This window comes from Euphorbia lathyris, chromosome 6, assembly GCF_963576675.1.
Source record: "Euphorbia lathyris chromosome 6, ddEupLath1.1, whole genome shotgun sequence".
NCBI lineage: Eukaryota > Viridiplantae > Streptophyta > Magnoliopsida > Malpighiales > Euphorbiaceae > Euphorbia > Euphorbia lathyris.
In genome coordinates, this window is record NC_088915.1 from 83515386 (window position 1) to 83533481 (window position 18096).

Genomic DNA, 18096 nt, shown 5'->3' on the forward strand with positions numbered 1-18096 from the left:
ATAATTAAACCCTTAAATTTTTTATGATTTTACTGAGCATTTGCTTACGAATCGCGGTTTTAAGTTGCTTTTCATGAAAAATACTTTTGCTGATCTCTAGAGGTTCGCGAAGGGATTGTGCATCGATGAGGTAAGGTCGAATCTTTTAAAGTTCGAGGTTTTCATCCATTGGAAAGGGAGAGGGTGCTCAAATGAGGTCTATGAACCTACGAACAACAATTGATTATTAATAAGTTGGGTACAAAAGTTATCACTGCCGATGCGTACTAAATTCAACAGAGTTCTGGATTAAAATCTTTGATCTCCTAGTGGGTTTTATGTCTGAGAAGTTAGCAACTAGTGTGGTAACTTTCTGGGTTCCTATATTGAATATGTGTCTCAATTGTTCAAAATGAAAATAACTTCTCTAGTATTGGAAGAACATATATGAGGATCCTTGTCTCAATTGATGTGACTAAGCCATTAAAGAGGAAGATGAAGATCACTAAAGCAGGGGGGAGTTCTCATGGATACATTTTAAGCATGAAGGGTTGCCCATGTTTTGTTTCTACTATGGTAGGATCGGCCATGCCAATAAAATTTGTGCTAATTTGCTTAAGCATACAAGCAATGATAATGGTGGGCGTGTATGAGGGTCGTGGTTGAGAGCTTAGTCTCGTCGGAGTTCTATGCCTCAACAATCCAGGTTCTTACTTTTTGCGCCATTGTGATCTCTCCAAGGCCTGTTGTTAGGGTTTCGACTGCTAGTGTTCCTCCCCCAAAGGAAGCTCCTAAATTTCCGGAACAACACCCACAAAATGGGGAACCTTCTAATGATTCTAGTAATCCCACGATTATAGGAGCTCACAAAGAGTTAACTTTGGAAATTCAAGTTGTCATATATTAGGTTGAGGGATCAGTTATTCCCAATCATAAGGAAAATGAGGTGGTCATTATTGAGTCTGAAAGAAGATGGTAAGATGATGTGGCTGGTGGGCTTGAGAATGAAACCATTTCCAATATGGATTGTGACATGGTAGGTGGTACAAAGAATGATACTATAAAAAAAACTTGTATTCAGCGGGTTCTGGTATCTAGACCCACCTGTCATCATGAGTGCTTTGAGTTGGAACTGTCAGAGGATGGGCATTCTGGTTGAGCTTGTGTCCAAGTTTAGGTCTGATTTTTTTTATGGAGGTTAAATGTAATCATTTAAAAATTGAAGCAATAAAGAAGAAACTTCCTTACACACATCTTTTCTTGGTGGATCCTATTAATCAGGATGGTGGTCTAGCTTTTCTCTGGAAACTTTCTGATATTGTTAGTCTCATTGGGTTCTCTAAAAACGATGTTGATACTAAATTCTTTGCCCAAGGTTTGCCTAAGTATCGATTCATCGGTTTCTATGGTTTTCTAGAGAGGTCTAATAGGACTGAGTCTTGACAGTTTATTAAAAATCTTTATGTAAGTTGTTCTCTTTCATGGGCTATAATCGGAGACTTTAATGACATGCTTCTTCATTCGGATAAAAAGGGCTAGCGCTAGACATCATAATTCTTTTCTTCATGGCTTATCGAATACTATTGACTCATGTGGGCTTGAAATAAAAGCTTTTAGCCACCGTTTCACGTGGGAAAAGGGTAGGGGCACTGACCATTTTACTAAGGAAAAGCTTGACTGGGCTTTCGTTTATTATTCTTTTCTTAATCTGTTTCCATTTTTTAAAGTGATTAATAAGGAAGCTCATACTTCATATCACATGCCCCTTTTCATTACTCCATTGCCAACAGATATTCATAGTCTCCGTCGGTTCCGCTTTGAAAATTCTTGGGTGCGTGAATCTGATTGCTGAATCAAATTAAAGTGGCCTGTAATTTTAATTATTCTAGTTACCTAGTTAGTAGGAAGCACACTTGTGGGGAAAACTCTTGGTTTGGGGTGAGAAGATTAATAGAAAATTCAAATCTCAGATCAATGATTGCCACGATGAGCTCCATCATTTGAAGCAACAAATAAATTCTAGTTTGTAGGCTCTTGGTTTGGGGTGAGAAGATTAATAGAAAATTTAAATCTCAGATCAATGATTGCCGCGATGAGCTCCATCATTTAAAGCAGCGAATAAATTATAGTTTGTAGGCTTCCTTCCTTGAATCTCGAAAACTTATTGACTCTCTTTTTCTTTAACAGAAACCTTCTGGCGTCACCGGCCTAAACAACTTTGGTTGAGCACAGGGGACTTGAACACCATATATTTCCATGCCTCAACAACAAATAGGAGGAAGAAAAATCTTATTCATCGGGTTCATGATCAGTCAGGTAATTGGTTTGATTGGAACGCTGATCTTGATTTACACCTTATGAATTATTTCAATTCGATTTGCTTCCAATGGTTCTGATGCTGATTATATCCTTCAAAGTGTTTCCCTAAAGTCATCGATGATATTAACGATGTTTTAATGCATCCATTTTTACGTAGATGAGATCAAATAAGCAATCTTCAGTATGAATATGGATAAGAGCCCAAGTCCCGATGGGTTTAATCTTTGCTTATACCAGCATTATTAGGATATTGATGGTTCAAATTTTATTGATGCCGCCTAGAATGGCTGAATACAAGTATCCTCCCTAATACTATTCATAACACGACCTTGGTGCTCATTCCAAAGGTCTTGAAACCTGAGTTAGTGAGTGATTTATGCACTATAGCATTATGCAATGTCATTTAAAATATTATTTCAAAAACTCTAGCCAACCATTTGAAGCAGGTCCTTCATCTTATTATCTTTCAATACCGGAGTGCTTTTGTTCCTAGGCATCTTATTTCTGTCAATGTTATGATTGCATTTAAAGTTAACCACTATCTTAACATAAAGACTCAAAGAAAAATAGGTTATGTTTTGCTGAAACGTGACATGACTAAGGTGTATGACAGAGTTGTGTGGGTGTTTCTTAAACTGATGATGCAAAAATTGGGTTTTTATGGTAACTAGATTGATTTAATTTTGCAGTGCGTTAACAAAGCCATGTACCATATTGTAAATGACAATCATCAATTGGTCCTATTGTGCCCTAATGCACATTCGTCAAGGGGATCCAATCTCACGTATTTGTTTTTTATTTGTGCAAAAGTCCTCTCTACGACCCTCTCTAGGTTAGAAAGGAATGGGACGATTCATGGCTATCATATTTCCCATAAAGCTTCTCTTATCTCTCATATGTTCTTTGCCGATGACAGTTATTTTTTCTTTCGAGCAAAGTCCTCCGAAGTTGATGCTATAATGAATTGTTTGTCCGAGTATGAGAAAGCATAAGGGCAACAAATAAATTGTTCAAAATCTTCAATTTTGTTTAGCCAAAACTGCTCCAGTTTTGTTAGTTAATCCTTGAGCTCAATTTTGGGAATTTCGATGATTTTTGTGCCTGGGAAGTATCTTGGTTTACCCTCACTGGTGGATGGAATAAAATGCAAGTCTTCAATTATCTTGTTGAAAGATTTGCAAATAGCTTAAAGGGTTGGAAGTCTCATTTTCTCTCTCATGCTGGCAAAGAAGTTTTAATTAAGTTTGTGCTTCAAGCTTTGCCTTCCTATGTTATAAGTCTCTTTTTAGTGCCTGAATTACTTTGCTCTAATTTGAAAAAAAATGATGAATTCCTTTTGGTGGGGAGCTGATAAGATTGACAGGAAATGCATCAGATGGCAGTCTTGGGATAGGCTCTGTGTCCCTAAGAAGTTTGGAGGAATGGGTTTTAAAAAGCTCTATGAGTTCAATTTGGCTCTACTAGCTAAATAGAGTAGGAGCCTCCTCTCTAATCTCGACTCGTTTGTTGCCCGTGTGTTTAGAGCCCTTTAATATCCCAATTCTTCATTCCTAGAAGCTAAAGTGAGGAATAATCCAAGCTACATTTAGCGTACATCATGGCAGCAAAAAATTTAATCACTTCTAGAGTATGGAGATCTGTTGCAAGCAATGATGATATTAAACATTGGGTAGAACCTTGGCTGCCTGACCCTCATGATCCTTTTATCGAGCACGTCCCTATCTCGGCTAATCCCCTTGATAAAGTTTCTAGCCTTCGCGATCTAGAGATTGGTCTTTGGGATGAAGCAACTCTTCAATATCTATTCTCTGAGCGGGATACTGTTAATTATTAGAGCCATTCCTCTTTCCTACCGATAGCTCCACGATGATTAGTATTGGCTATAGGATGGCTCAGGGAAGTACAATGTTAAAAGTGGCTACTTGCAGCTTATGACATATTTTAATACTCAACTTCATCCTTCGTCCGATTTGAACTGGAACTCGATTTGGAATTTGACAGCTCCTCCGAAGGCCAAATATCTCATTTTGTGAGCAATTCATGGCTGCCTCCCCACTATGAGTACCTTGCAGTCTCGCTTTGTGCCAATCTCTAATGCTTGTCCCTTGTGCGTTAATGATGAAGAAACCAACTTTCCATGTTCTTTTTGATTGTAACAAGGCGCAACATGTTTGGAACTTCACATAAATTGGTGTCGCAATGCTTTGTTTTCTACCTTCAATGATTTCTGGAAACATGTTCTTGATAATTCTAGCCGAGAAGCAGTAAATTTGGCAACTACAATTTGCTAGGTTTTGTGGATGGATAGAAATAATTGGGTTTGGAACCAGCGTAATTGCCATCATCTAACGCTTTCAACAAAGTTGTTGCCTTCCTCTCTAAATGGAAGCTAGCGCAAGCCCTCTACAAATGGTGTATCTCACCCTCCGGCCCGTTTCCTTCTTGCTAGTCTCCGCAGCTAGTTCACTACCTCAAAATCAGCTTTGATGCTTTTTTGTATTGTTGTGAGGATCATGCTGACACTTTTATTGCAGGGTGTAATGAGATTCTTTCAAGTGCTCAAGACGTGGTTCTAGTATAGGCTTTAGCTTGTCGAGAGGCCGTTACTTTCCTAGTGCTGAAAATGGAATGTCGTTCTCTTCGATGCAGATTCACAACTCCTTGTTAATGCTGTAAATAGTAATTCTTCTAGTACGACCAACTTTAGTATTATTATTCATGATTTTAAGTCTATATTTCAAGACTTACAAAACTATAGTTTTGTTAAAAGATCAACGAATCAGTATACTCATGCACGATTCAATAACTAATACGCGATCTGGTTTAAACCACTCCTCCTTTTTTTCTTTTTTTTTGGTGTAAGCAATATTTTGTTTTTCCAAAAAAAAAAAAACAGTAACCATTTTTCTGACAAATCAAAACAGAATTAGTTTTTTCACATATTTTTTTTCTGAGCTGTATGTATTATTACAACTTTAATCCTATTTATCAAAACACATCCCAATTTCCTAGGTACAGTTAGAAGTCAAACACTCAAAAAGAAAAAAAAAATAAAAAAATAAAAAACTAAATTAAAAAAAAACAGTTGTCTTTTTCTCTCTTCTGAATCTTGTTTTTCTTTTTTTCCACATATTAAGAAGATAGTTTCTCTGAATTTTTTTCTCAGACAAAAGTTCCTTTTTAAGACATAAAGCTCAATCCAATCTCTAAAGTCCCAACCTCTGCTTCTTCAACAACAAAAGCACTGTTTTTTTCACACCCTTTTACCCAAATTACAAAACCCATTTCTTAAATTTCAATTTCATTTCTGAATTTTGCATCTTTGGATTCATTTTCTTCTTGATGGGTTCTTGAAGAAATGGAGAGCATAGCTTTTATGGAGGAGGAGATGGAGAAGAAGAGATTAATAATTTCCTTTTGAGAATCTCACAAGTATGTATCTTAATTTCATACCCATTTGATTAATGGTTTTTATTTCCTTTTTGTTTTCTGATTAATGATTTTTATTTCCATTGTTGTTATAAGCTCTAATTTGGGATTCACATGGTTATATTGTCTTTATTTGTTGTCTTTTTGCAAATGTTCTTGACTGAAAATGCGCATGTTAGCAAATTATGTGTGGAAGTCCAAAATGTTTTCTGTTCAACAGGCAAAACGAACATTTCATCATCAAAGCAAGGTTTAAGCAACTGCGCATGTTAGCATGTTAGCAAATTATGTTTGGAAGTCCAAAATGTTTTCTGTTCACAGGCACAACGAAGTCAAAGAAATGTTTAAGAAACAGCGCATATTAGCAAATCAGTGTTTAAGAAAAAGCGCATATTAGCAAATCAGTGTTTAAGAAAAAGCGCATGTTAGCATATTACTGTATGAAAGTCCAAAATGTTTTCTCTTCACAGTCGAATGAATATTTCATCAAAGAAAACTGCGCATGTTAGCAGAATAATATTTGGAAGTCCAAATTGTTTTCTCTTCGCAGGCAAAAACGAACATCTCAGCAAAGTACAGGTTTAATTAAACCGCGCATATTAGCAGATTATGCGCACATTAGCGGATTATTGTGAGAAACTGCGCGTATTAGCAAATTATGTTTGTATTCTTTTTTCACAGGCTAAACGACATTTAATCAAAAGCAAGGTTTAAGTTTATCTGTTTTCTCATGGCGACTAAGATCAAAGGCATCTATTCTAAGGGCTTCAAGTACATTGCACAAATCTTTGGTAAGTCCTATGTTTCTATTCATGTATATATATGTTTGTACGAGGATAGGCATAGGGGTAAGGAAGTTTCGGCTGGAATCGACTCTTGTGACACTCCATCCGGGTTTGATTTCTATGGAACATGGCCAATACTGATTCCTCCATTCAGATAATGCCACATGAGGTTGGATTCACGTGGCATCATTTTAGTGGAGAGGATCATTAATTTTTATTATTGGAGTCTCCATAGGTTAGAGGTCAGAAATGAAACGGAATTGTCATAATATTTCCGAGAAATTTTTTGTTTCTTCTGTTGTCGTTTTGGTAAGAAATCAATAAACCCATTTGTCAGAGATATTGGATGAGTCTCGAATCACTACTCACGTGGTTAAAAACAACACCCACATACACGTGGTACATTCGGCAAATGATGAGTTTGGTAATCTCTCATCAAAAGGATAACGAAAAAACAAAAGTCAAACTGCGAGGATTTCTAGTTCTGCTAATTCGGTTTTATTTATGATGGTTGGATGATCATGAGTGTAATTAATTTTAGGTCGTATGGAGTAATGTATAAACCACTTTTATATATTACTTTTTGAAGCTTTCTCTGACTACTCTATATTAGCAGTGGCGGAATCATAGCCAAATATTCCGAGGATCAATGAACAAAAATTTAGCAAAAAAAAAAACAATTTTTTTGGGGGATTTAAGATGTAATGTTCGTCCCCTATTTTGTCTGTGACGTTAAATTTGTCAGAGATTTTGAAATTATGGAATTTTTATGTGTAGGTTCAGAAATTTCTGTGGTAAATTTAATTTTCGCTATTTTCTCCCGAGAGCTGAAGAGTCAACAGACCCTCGAGATCCTCTAGATTTTGATTCTATTTCTAAATTCTCTCTATGCAAATGACACGAGTGTCAATTTCTGACATGATTTACCGAAATTACCCGTCTAATACAATCTATTTCATACGATTATTATTTTTTGTTAACACGATTACGACACGAACTTTTTGGATTGCAGTTGTGAAGGAAAGAGAGATGGAAATTGGGTATCCAACAGATGTGAAGCATGTGGCTCATATAGGTTGGGATGGTGGTGCTTCTGCTGCTTCTGCACCTAGTTGGGTATGTATTGGCAAAATTCAATTTTGATACCTGAGCTTCGAATCATTCATGCATTTGGCACTATATCTTTTTATTTAAATACATTTATATCCAAAAAGTCTGAAAATGAAGAGTTTATAAAGTTTAGGGACTAAATATTAAAAAATAATCTTAAAATCTGGTCCATCTTAATTAAATTAGTTGGACCGCTGTGACAGGTGGCGCTATGATTTTTCCTTCTTGTTGTTTTAAGTTTTACAATTTATGAATCTTACCCTAAGTTTTTATATTTTACTATTTGACCACTTAAGAATTTGTTTTTGGCACCACCACTACTAACTTCAAATTAAGAGGCTGATTATTCCGTGTGTAGGACGAGTGTCGGAACACTTAGGGACACACACCTGACACTTCAAAATAAATATCCTCTTTTTTTTCTTTTTTAATATGGGGACACTTGAGGAACACGACTTCTGAGTTAATTAAATAAAATATAAGAGTTTTTTTTAAATAATTTTAGAAAAAAGATGGGTTGACATTTACAAAAAAAATAAAATAAAACCATTAAAAAACGAAAGCAAAATCTAAAGAAAAGAATATAGCAACTGCCCAATTAAACGGGTAATATAAGTAGTTTAGAGTATCAAATATATTTTTTTATGAATTAATTGCTTATTATGGATGTTATTTATAGTTTACATATATATAATTAGCTTATTCTTACTATATGTGTCTCATATTTTTTTAAAAATATTGTTTTCCGCACCACACCTGCACCTGTACCTGTATCCGTGTCGGTGCTTCCTAGTCCGTACACTTTGAAAACATCATGATTCAGGCACATTATATCCTCAAACAATTATAATCATGCTTATTAAATTATGTTTTTACGAACATCTAATTCAGTTAAAAAAAAAACATAACTCATTTCATTTACGTCTGAAATGTATTTTTCAATCCAAAATAAGGTTCGTACAATCTTTTTAAAACCTCATCAAACATAAAAAAAAAAATTAAACTCTTAAAAATATAAATTTCAAATTTAAATGATGCGCCTTACCCACAGTAAGAATTTGTGTACGCAATCTGTTGTATCAACGATTGTCAATAGACGAAATCTGTATTAAGGAGATTGTTAATACCGACCTCGGATTTGTCTAACTTTATTCTTCTGATTCCATTTTAAATGTTTCATATACTTTCACATACTTTCACTTAATTTTTGTTTAGATTAATCACTCTGTTAACCGGGTTTTATACGATGCAGATGCATGATTTTAAGGCACCTCCAGAATATTCATCAATAACAGCACTTACTAATACAGGAGATCCAAATTCTGTTTCTTTCTCACCATGGTCCTCTCAAGGTACTCTTTCATTTCTCTTCTTATTTATCATTTTTTCCTATTTTTTTTGTATCGATTAATTTATAAATTTACATTCAATGAACTCAACAACCATAACAAACAACTCTTACTCTCAATAACTTACATTCAAGTTATATGCACTTAAAATCACTCAATTATTACTAGACATGTTTATGAGTCGGGTTGGATCTGATCTTACAGGTTTACATCTAAATGAAACACTTAGTTTAAGGGTCATTTGGTTTACCTGCTGTTTGCTTTTGGAAAAATTGCTTTTCCAAAAAGTAGGGATTCTCTACTTTTGAAAAAAGCTACAGGTTAAATGCATCATTGCTCACTGAACTTACATGGTTGTCTCAAAATGGTCACTCAATTTCAATTTGTCTCAGTTCTGTCTTAATTAGGTCACTATGGCGATTTCAGTGATTAAAAAACACCGGAATGATGACATAGGTGACAACTCAGATTTGTGACCGAAATGACACATGACATCCACATATGCGCTATCTATCACGTGTCGATTATTTTTATGAAAAAAAATAAAATTTAGTTTTTTTCATAAAAATATTCGACACGTGGCTGTCACATTTCGTTTCGGTCAGAGATTTGAGTTAACTCATGTTGACATGTCACCCATATTATTATTTCGATGCTTTTTAACCATTAAAATCGGTGGAGTGACCTAATTGAGACAAAATTCAAAGTTGAGTACCATTTTAAGACAACCATGTAAGTTCAGTGACCAATGATGCATTTAACCCAAAAAACTACTTTTCATGTATGAAAGATAAATAAAAAGTCACTAACCAAACACCTAAAAATCTTCATTTTAAAGTGAAAAGACAAACAGAAAGAGAAAAGAAAACGGAGTAAACAACCCTTAAGCTTAGTCTAACCTACTATCAATTTGAACCGTGTCAGGTTTAAAGGTTTACATGTAAAGAGATTGGTTAGTTAGTATCGATTTTGACACGTAAAGTTGATGCGATGTTAAGTTTGTTTATTCTAGAATGTTTGTGCATTTAACTTATTCAGGTATCTATCAAACCGGATTGTCGTCTCATAATCGCGATTGTCGTCTCATAATCGCGTTATGTAATGTATATTCCACATGATTATATACAATATATAAATATAACAAACAATGATAATCATGTATATTCAACAGATTATCTATATAAATCGTGTCAGAAAACCATAGTTATTAAAGGCGCACTAAGGCGCTAAGAGAGCCTGGAGCCTACGCGTAAGGTGTGTGAACAGGAGGCGCATAAATTTTTTAAAATATATATACAAAATTTAAATATCAATTTTCGATATTAATATCACTAATACTCTATTCCTAGTTAAAACACAAGTCACGATGACCAAAGACATACTTATAAGCACACAAATAAAACAAAATTACATAATAAAAGCATAATATTAAATGTAAAAAACACCAAGTTAATAAGTTTATCGAGACATATTCTTAACCTAACTTATCCCAATAAACTATTAAGCAAATTCTCCAGCTCTTTGCTGGTTGTGTTTCTTATGTCGAGGTAGTGGAGAATGAGTGAATTCTGTTAACGTCTTACACTTTTACGTCTCTTCATATTCTTATTTAGTTTTACATTTTTAGTTAGATTAGAATTTAGATCAACCGTTAAATTAAAATTTACTTAATGATTGAGATTAATCAACCGTCTTGTTTGAAAGAAAACACTACAAAAAAATCCAAATAAAAAAGAGGTAAGGTGCAAAAATACTTTTAACATTGACAGTCATAAGAAATTTTACCCCAAACGCTTAAAATGGTAATGTTACCCTTAACATTGGCAGCAAAAAGAAAATTTATCCCTAAAATTGGCAAGTTGAGTCAATTTAAGAAATCAATATAAAATGTGGATATTGTGTTCCTTATTCTGAATCAGTTTGGTTCTAAAAAAAATGCGATTTAATAATATAATTTGAGATTAATATTTTTTAAATTCAACGAAATATTTGGATTTTTTCCGACTCGTACAAAATACATTATACTTTTTTATTTTTTTTTTAAATTTTCACGTCTATTCATATGGTTGTAATCTCTTATTAATGAGTGATAAAATAACGCACATGACACGATTCATAACTAAAAAAACAATTTGATGAATTATTTCTCAAATTGATCCAACTTGCCAATGTTAGAGCTAAATTTACTCTTTGCTGCTAACATTAAGAGTAAAATTTACCCCTAAAGTTGGCAAGTTGAGTCAATTTAAGAAATCAATATAAAATACAGATATTGTATTCCTTATTCTGCATCAGTTGGTTCTAAAAAAACAATTTCACATTTTTTTTGTGATTTAATAATAGATATTGGGATTAATATTTTTAAATTCGACGAAATATTTGGATTTTTTCCCGACCTGTACAAAATACAATACAATTTTTCAAGTTTTTTTTTTAACTTTTTAAGTTTATTTATATGGTCGTGATCTGTTACTAATAAGTGATAAAATGACGCACATGTGAAGTGTAAATGACATGATTCATGGATAAGAAAAAAATTTGATGAATTATATCTTAAATTGACCCAACTTGCCAACATTAGGGATAAATTTGCTATTTGCTACCAACATTAAGGGTAAAATTGCATCATTTTAGATGTTGAGGTAAAATTATTCCTGACTGTCAATGTTAACAATATTTTTACATCTTATCCTATCAAAAATATTACTGGAGAGCCTCCGAAACCCAAACAAGACGCACAAAACACGTCTGTTAAACTGAGCCTAATTATTACGGCTCATTCTCTTCAGTCCCGCGAGGCACGCCTTTAACAACTATGCATACTATATAGTATATAGTATTCAATTAAGACAAAAAAAATGTGTCTCTCTCACCATGTGGGTATAGCAGAATGAGACAAAAAGTTTAGGGTATTTTTTTCATGTCTCTGTTTAGTTAAGTGGAGCTAATTTTTGTATGGTATAGGGAAAAGTTTTTCAGATTCTTTGCCTTAAAACAAGGTCAATTTGGCTTTTTGTGTCACGAGACAATTTCTTCTAACAAACAAGAGGAATCTGTAAATTTTGGACTTAATCACAACAACTAAAAAGTTGGTGGACCATAAACACAATTTGCATTTTCCCATAGTTTCTGTTGTGGTAGTTGTGCTTCTTAATATATTATTTATTGTCACCATATTGTCCTAACTTGTATTGATGATCGTATGAGTTAATTTTAACTATAGTTACTGAAGTTTGAAGTTAGATAAGATGTTAAAATACGGCTACGGTTTTTGGAAAGTAGTAATTTAGACTTCACGTACAAAATAGCACCAATGTATGTATAACGTTTATAAAAGAGTACTAATTTAGGCTTGGATAACAGAACGTAACACATTATTCATATTATACCATTAAGTTCTGTCAACTATATGATAGTTACTGAAGTTTTAAGTTAGATAAGATGTCAAAATAGGCCTAAGGTTTTTGGAAAGTAGTAATTTAGGTTTCATGTACATAATAGCACCAATATAGGCATACATGTTTACAAAAGAGTACCAATTTAGGTTCCGATAACAGAACATGACACGTCATTCATATTACATTGTTAAGTTTTGCCAACTGTATATGGAGAGAGAAATCAGAACTTTACGAAGGAATATGAATGATGTGGCACGTTTCGTTATCAAGATCTAAATTATTACTATTTTGTAAACGTTAACCCTACATAGATGCTATTTTGTATGTGGAGCTTACGGTTTTTGAGAAGTAGTAATTTAGGTTTCATATACAAAATAATATCAATATAGGCATACACGTTTATAAAAGAGTACCAATTTAGGTCTCGATAACAAAACGTGTCGCATCATTCATATTACCCTGTTAAGTTCTGCCAAATGTATGTGGAGAGAGAAATCAGAACTTAACGGACTAATATGAATCATGTGTCACGTTTCGTTATCAAGGTCTAAATTATTACTATTTTGTACACGTTAACCCTACATAGATGCTATTTTGTACGTGGAGCCTAAGATTTTTGGAAAGTAGTAATTTAGGTTTCACGTACAAAATAACACCAATGTAGGCATACACGTTTACAAAAGAGTACCAATTTAGGCTTCGATAGCAGAATGTGAAACGTCATTAATATTACTCCATTAAGTTTTGCAAACTGTACGTGGAGAGTGAAATCAGAACTTAATGGAGTAATATGAATAATGTGTCACGTTTCGTTATCGATGTCTAAATTACTATTTTATAAATGTTAACCATGCATTGATGCTATTTTGTACGTGGATTCTAAATTGATACGCTGTAAAAAATTATAAACTTATTTTGGTACTTTATCCTTTTGTTTTATATCAATAAAGTCATTAAACTTTCATTTTTATTCCAATAAAGTCATTCCGGCAATTTGAGACAGAAAAATCACTTAAATAGTGACATGATAGCCACTTTAAAACTGATTAACTTTTATGTATGACATGACAGTCAAATGACATAAAAAAAAAGTTATATTTATTATTTACTTAATTTAATTGGTTGAAACTTTCACTTGACACTAAAAAATTAACATAATTCACATCTCGATTTTGTTACAACAGATTTCGATCAATACATTGGACATCAGCCCTCGAATTCTTTCAGCGGTATCACATCTTCCGACCTTTCAAGTATCCCGAAGAAACAGAAAAGGAAAAAGAAAAAAGGTTCATCATCATCTCCTTCATCTTCATCTTCCTCCTCGCGGGTGAGAACAAAGGTGAAACAGAATGAAACTGAACCGAATCCAAACTTACAGTTCTAGAAATCGAGTAAAGTTAAAATTATGAAGATCGGAGAAAAGCTTCAAAGAAAGTCCTCAATTTGTTCTCTATGAATTAGAAAAGTTGATCCTAATTAGGAATTTTAAACAGGAAATTATGAGATTTATGCTGAAATTATATTGATGGAAAATGAAGTTTAGAATAATATAATTGTTTTTAAGGAAAACATGGGCATGACTAGGAAGTTGCAAATTTTGTGAAAATGTGAATGGTTGGTTTCGTAATCGTGTTATGTGATTTATATATTCGATTTGATTTAGGATATAAATGTAAGAACTATTAAAATCGTGTCAAACGGATTGTTTTTATAAATTGTGTTGTCGTGTCAAAAACTGATAGTCTAAGGTTCCGTTTGTTTGTCGGAAAATATTATTTAGGAAAATATTTTTCTGATTTTCTTGTGTTTGTTTGCTTAGGAAAATAAGTAAACGAAATTTTTTAGATTAGTCGATAACAAAAATATATGAAGAAAATGAGAAAAATGTTTTACTCTTTCGAAAAGAGTAAAACATTTCAATTTCTTCTTACTCTTTTGGAAACACTAATTACTCGTCACTTCTTTTTGTTTTTCGATATTGTAGTCAAACACCGTAAAATATTTTATTTTCCAATAAAAAAAATTCTCCTGATCCAATATTTTTCAAAAGACAATATTTTTCGATAAACAAACAGACCCTGAGCAATTGGATTCATGGCCCCTGAACTATAACTGTATTATACTAGAGTCTTTAAACTTCATTGACAATGTAAGAAGTCCAATCAACAAAATCCCTTAAAATTTTAACGAAATGACGAGGATAAAATAACTAATCAGAACGCGGATAAAAAAAATATTATGTCATCACTTTTTTTTATGAACTTTTGTTAATTTGAAGTTTAATTTTACAGTAATGTAAAATTTAAAAAATTTTATATGAAAAAATAAAATTTACAGACCATAATTAAAGTTTGTTGCTTATACTAAGATTCATAGTTTTAAGACCTTAAACTCTTCAGAGTCTTGAGGTTTTTTTTTTTATCAATTCAAACCAACATTAATTGGTAAGGCATTTAAAGGTAAAAGGGTTACTGTCAGGGCTTTTTAGAATATAATAAAAAATATTATTACTTTTATATATTTTTTTTAGAGAATTTTTTGTTCCATAATATATGACGTTTTGATTCAATCCATACATATTAATTGATTTTTACTAAATATATCTTTATTTAGCTAAAAATAATTAATAGATATAATTAATAGAAGGATAACAAAATTTTTTAGTTAAAATTAATTATAGTTATTAAATGTTAATCTTAAAAAAAATCTATTGCAGAACGAATGAAGTAATTAAGAAAACGCACATTTTAGTAGCATAATTTTTTTTACCAAACCAAAATATACCCAAATTTATAACTGATTTCAAACAAAAAAATTAAAAAACTGAACCGAAAGTGTTGGGCTGCTTGAACAGATGAATGGACTATACTCGAGTAAGAGAGGCCCAATCCAGCCATATTATATGGGCTTTTAAATTTTTGTTTTTTGTAGTTTTATTTTTTTCATAGATTGTTATATTGATGCACGCTATGGTTACTTTGTTTTTTACAAAGTACCGTTACTTGGTATGATTTTCACCATTGAATGATGGAGCAGAAAATTAATCTAATGGTAAAAACCACACCAAGTAACGGTACTTTGTAAACAGCAAAGTAACCATAGCGGACACCTGTTATATTTTAATTTTAATTTTATAATCACTTCAATTAATTTGTTTACTTTATAATTATCCAAAACTTAATTTTCTTTATACTTTATCTTTTAAGGTCTATATTTATAATTTTAAACTATTTCATGAGAACACTTTTAAAAATTATTTTACAGTTTGATAATTTTTGTTTCTGTTTTTTCTCGTTTTGTCATTTTTTATTTCTGTTTTTTCACATTTCAGTTATTTTTTAATTATTTCTAATTAAAAAAAAAACTCAGTAGTTGCCATGTTTGTTAATTTTTTTTTAAAAAATTTGACATTTAAAGAAATTTTTTTTACACTAATAATTTGTTGTAAATAGTTAACTAAATCTGACTAACATGTAATTAGCGCTAAATTAAATATTTGATGTATGTGCCATTTATGCACAAGCATGGTGGGCAATGGATTATTTGCTCAAACATTTTTGAGCAAGCAATGGTCATGATTTATTTCCATAATTTTGGAACATGTTAATTAATTATATAGATAAGGCAAAAAAAAAAACATATCATTTATTTAAAGTTTTATTTTTCACTCTGTATCTCATTATGATGAGCCTTGCTTGAGCAGGCCAAAGATCATGTCATCTCGGCTTGACTACAACCCTATTCGAATTTGAGTCATTTCTTTTGTAACTACGTAGATCCAGTGATGCTCATATAAGATTTACCGCTTCTGCTCTTTTTAAATTAGAACAATGTTACCAAAGCAAAGATTATAAAAAAACAGATGCAGCTCAAACAGATTAAAAGATTCTGTAAAATATATGAGATCCAACTAAAATAAACTTAACAAAACAAAGAAAAAAACTACGAAAAACAGAAATGGTGGGAAGAGGAAGAAGGAAGTCAACTAGTTAGCAGCAACCCGAAAGAGCGGAGACTCCAAAACACCAAGAAGATTGATGATAGCAAGTTGAAACTTAAACAAATTGATCTACAAGATGTCTCCGACGATTGGTACTATTAGGGATGGCAACGGGTACCCTACCCGCGGGTAATGTCATTCCCAAATCATTACCCTTTTATTTTTTAATTATCCGTACCCGTCCCATTACCCTAACGGGTATACTTTTTGCATCCCATACCATTCCCATTTAATTCGCGGGTACCCGCGGGTACCCTTACCCGTTAAGAATCGATAAATAAAAAAATATTACAAATTTAACATACTATAAATTTAATAAATCATCAATCTAAAAATTGAATAAATTGAACCTTAATTAATAAGAATAAAGTAGCTTAGTGGTATCACTCAATTGTTGAAAAATAAATAGTTGAGGTTTAAATATCACGTCTTACATCTAAAAAAACAATGATATTTATTAATATAAATTTTTTTTATGACGGATAACGGGTACCGGGTACCCTACGGGCTATTCCCATACCCGTCCCATTACCCTAACGGGTAATGGTTTTGATCCCATACCCGTTCCATACCATTTTATACAGGGTACGGATAGTCCCATTAGGATCGGTAGTGCCGGATACCCGCGGGTACACTACCCGTTGCCATCCCTAGGTACTATGATGAATATGGTGAAGAAGAAAGAGGAAGGGGTATCAGTTGATTAAAAAAAAAAGAGTAAGAATTCTATAGTTTTTTAATTTAAAATAGATTTAAAAATTAAATGCTTTTAAACTAGATAAATTATTTTAGTTTTTTTTTTATCCAATATGTGGAATACATGATAATAATTCAGAAAATATGATATCTACACTTAACACGTATATACATTTTTCTTATTATTTACTTATAAATGATAACATGACGTAAATATGAAGTGGAATAACATGATTCGTGACGAAAGAAATCAGCTCTATCAATTATGTTTAAAATGGACCGAACTTATTAATATTAGACCATAAATTATTACATTTATAGTGTTACGAGTGAAATTAATGTTGATTAATAATAATATTTTTTTTAAGTTTATCGGTGCCCACTATGGTTACTTTGTTTTTTACAAAGTATCGTTACTTGGTGTGGTTTTCACAATTGGATGATAGAGCATAAAATTAATCCAATGGTGAAAACCATACCAAGTAACGGTACCGATACTTTATAAAAAACAAAGTAACCATAGCGAACACCTAAGTTTATCTATTAATTATATAATTTAAAGTTGAATTCTAGCTGATGAAGTTACGTTAAAAATCAAGAGAGAGGAAAAAACAAAATAAGATATCATTATTCTCCATTAATTCATATAATATTCAATTTCTTTTTTGTTAAGACATACAATATTCAATTAATTAATGACATTGTCGTTTTTTATTATGTGAATCAAAATAAATAAATTATTTGTTGAGCGTTTACTTAACAAGAACAACAACCCCTGTCTTTTTCAAGTCAATAAATCAACCTTCTGCTTGCTGATATTACAGTTTGCTGTTTGATGTTGGAAAAAATTTCCCAAAAAAATAATAATATGCTTTTATCAAAAAATTAATTGAAATTCAATTGTAAAAAGTAAAAAAAAAAAGTTTAGTCAAAACACCTAAACTTTCTATTTTAAAAATGAAAATGTAAATAGAAGAAGAAAAATGAATAATCAAATACCTTCTCAAACATGGAATTATGCCTCCAAA

The 18096-nt window shown here is 32.2% G+C and overlaps 1 protein-coding gene across 1 annotated transcript; it reads left to right on the forward strand.

Annotated features, from left to right (window-relative positions):
• The first annotated feature begins 5435 nt into the window (after positions 1-5435).
• LOC136233374 (CRIB domain-containing protein RIC9-like) lies at positions 5436-14054 on the forward strand. The gene is made up of 5 exons (XM_066023007.1): positions 5436-5730; positions 6409-6518; positions 7525-7628; positions 8875-8974; positions 13554-14054. Exons 2-5 carry the CDS (start codon positions 6458-6460, stop codon positions 13754-13756), a joined length of 468 nt encoding a protein of 155 aa, XP_065879079.1. The 5' UTR covers positions 5436-5730; positions 6409-6457; the 3' UTR covers positions 13757-14054.
• Positions 14055-18096: the final 4042 nt, after the last annotated feature.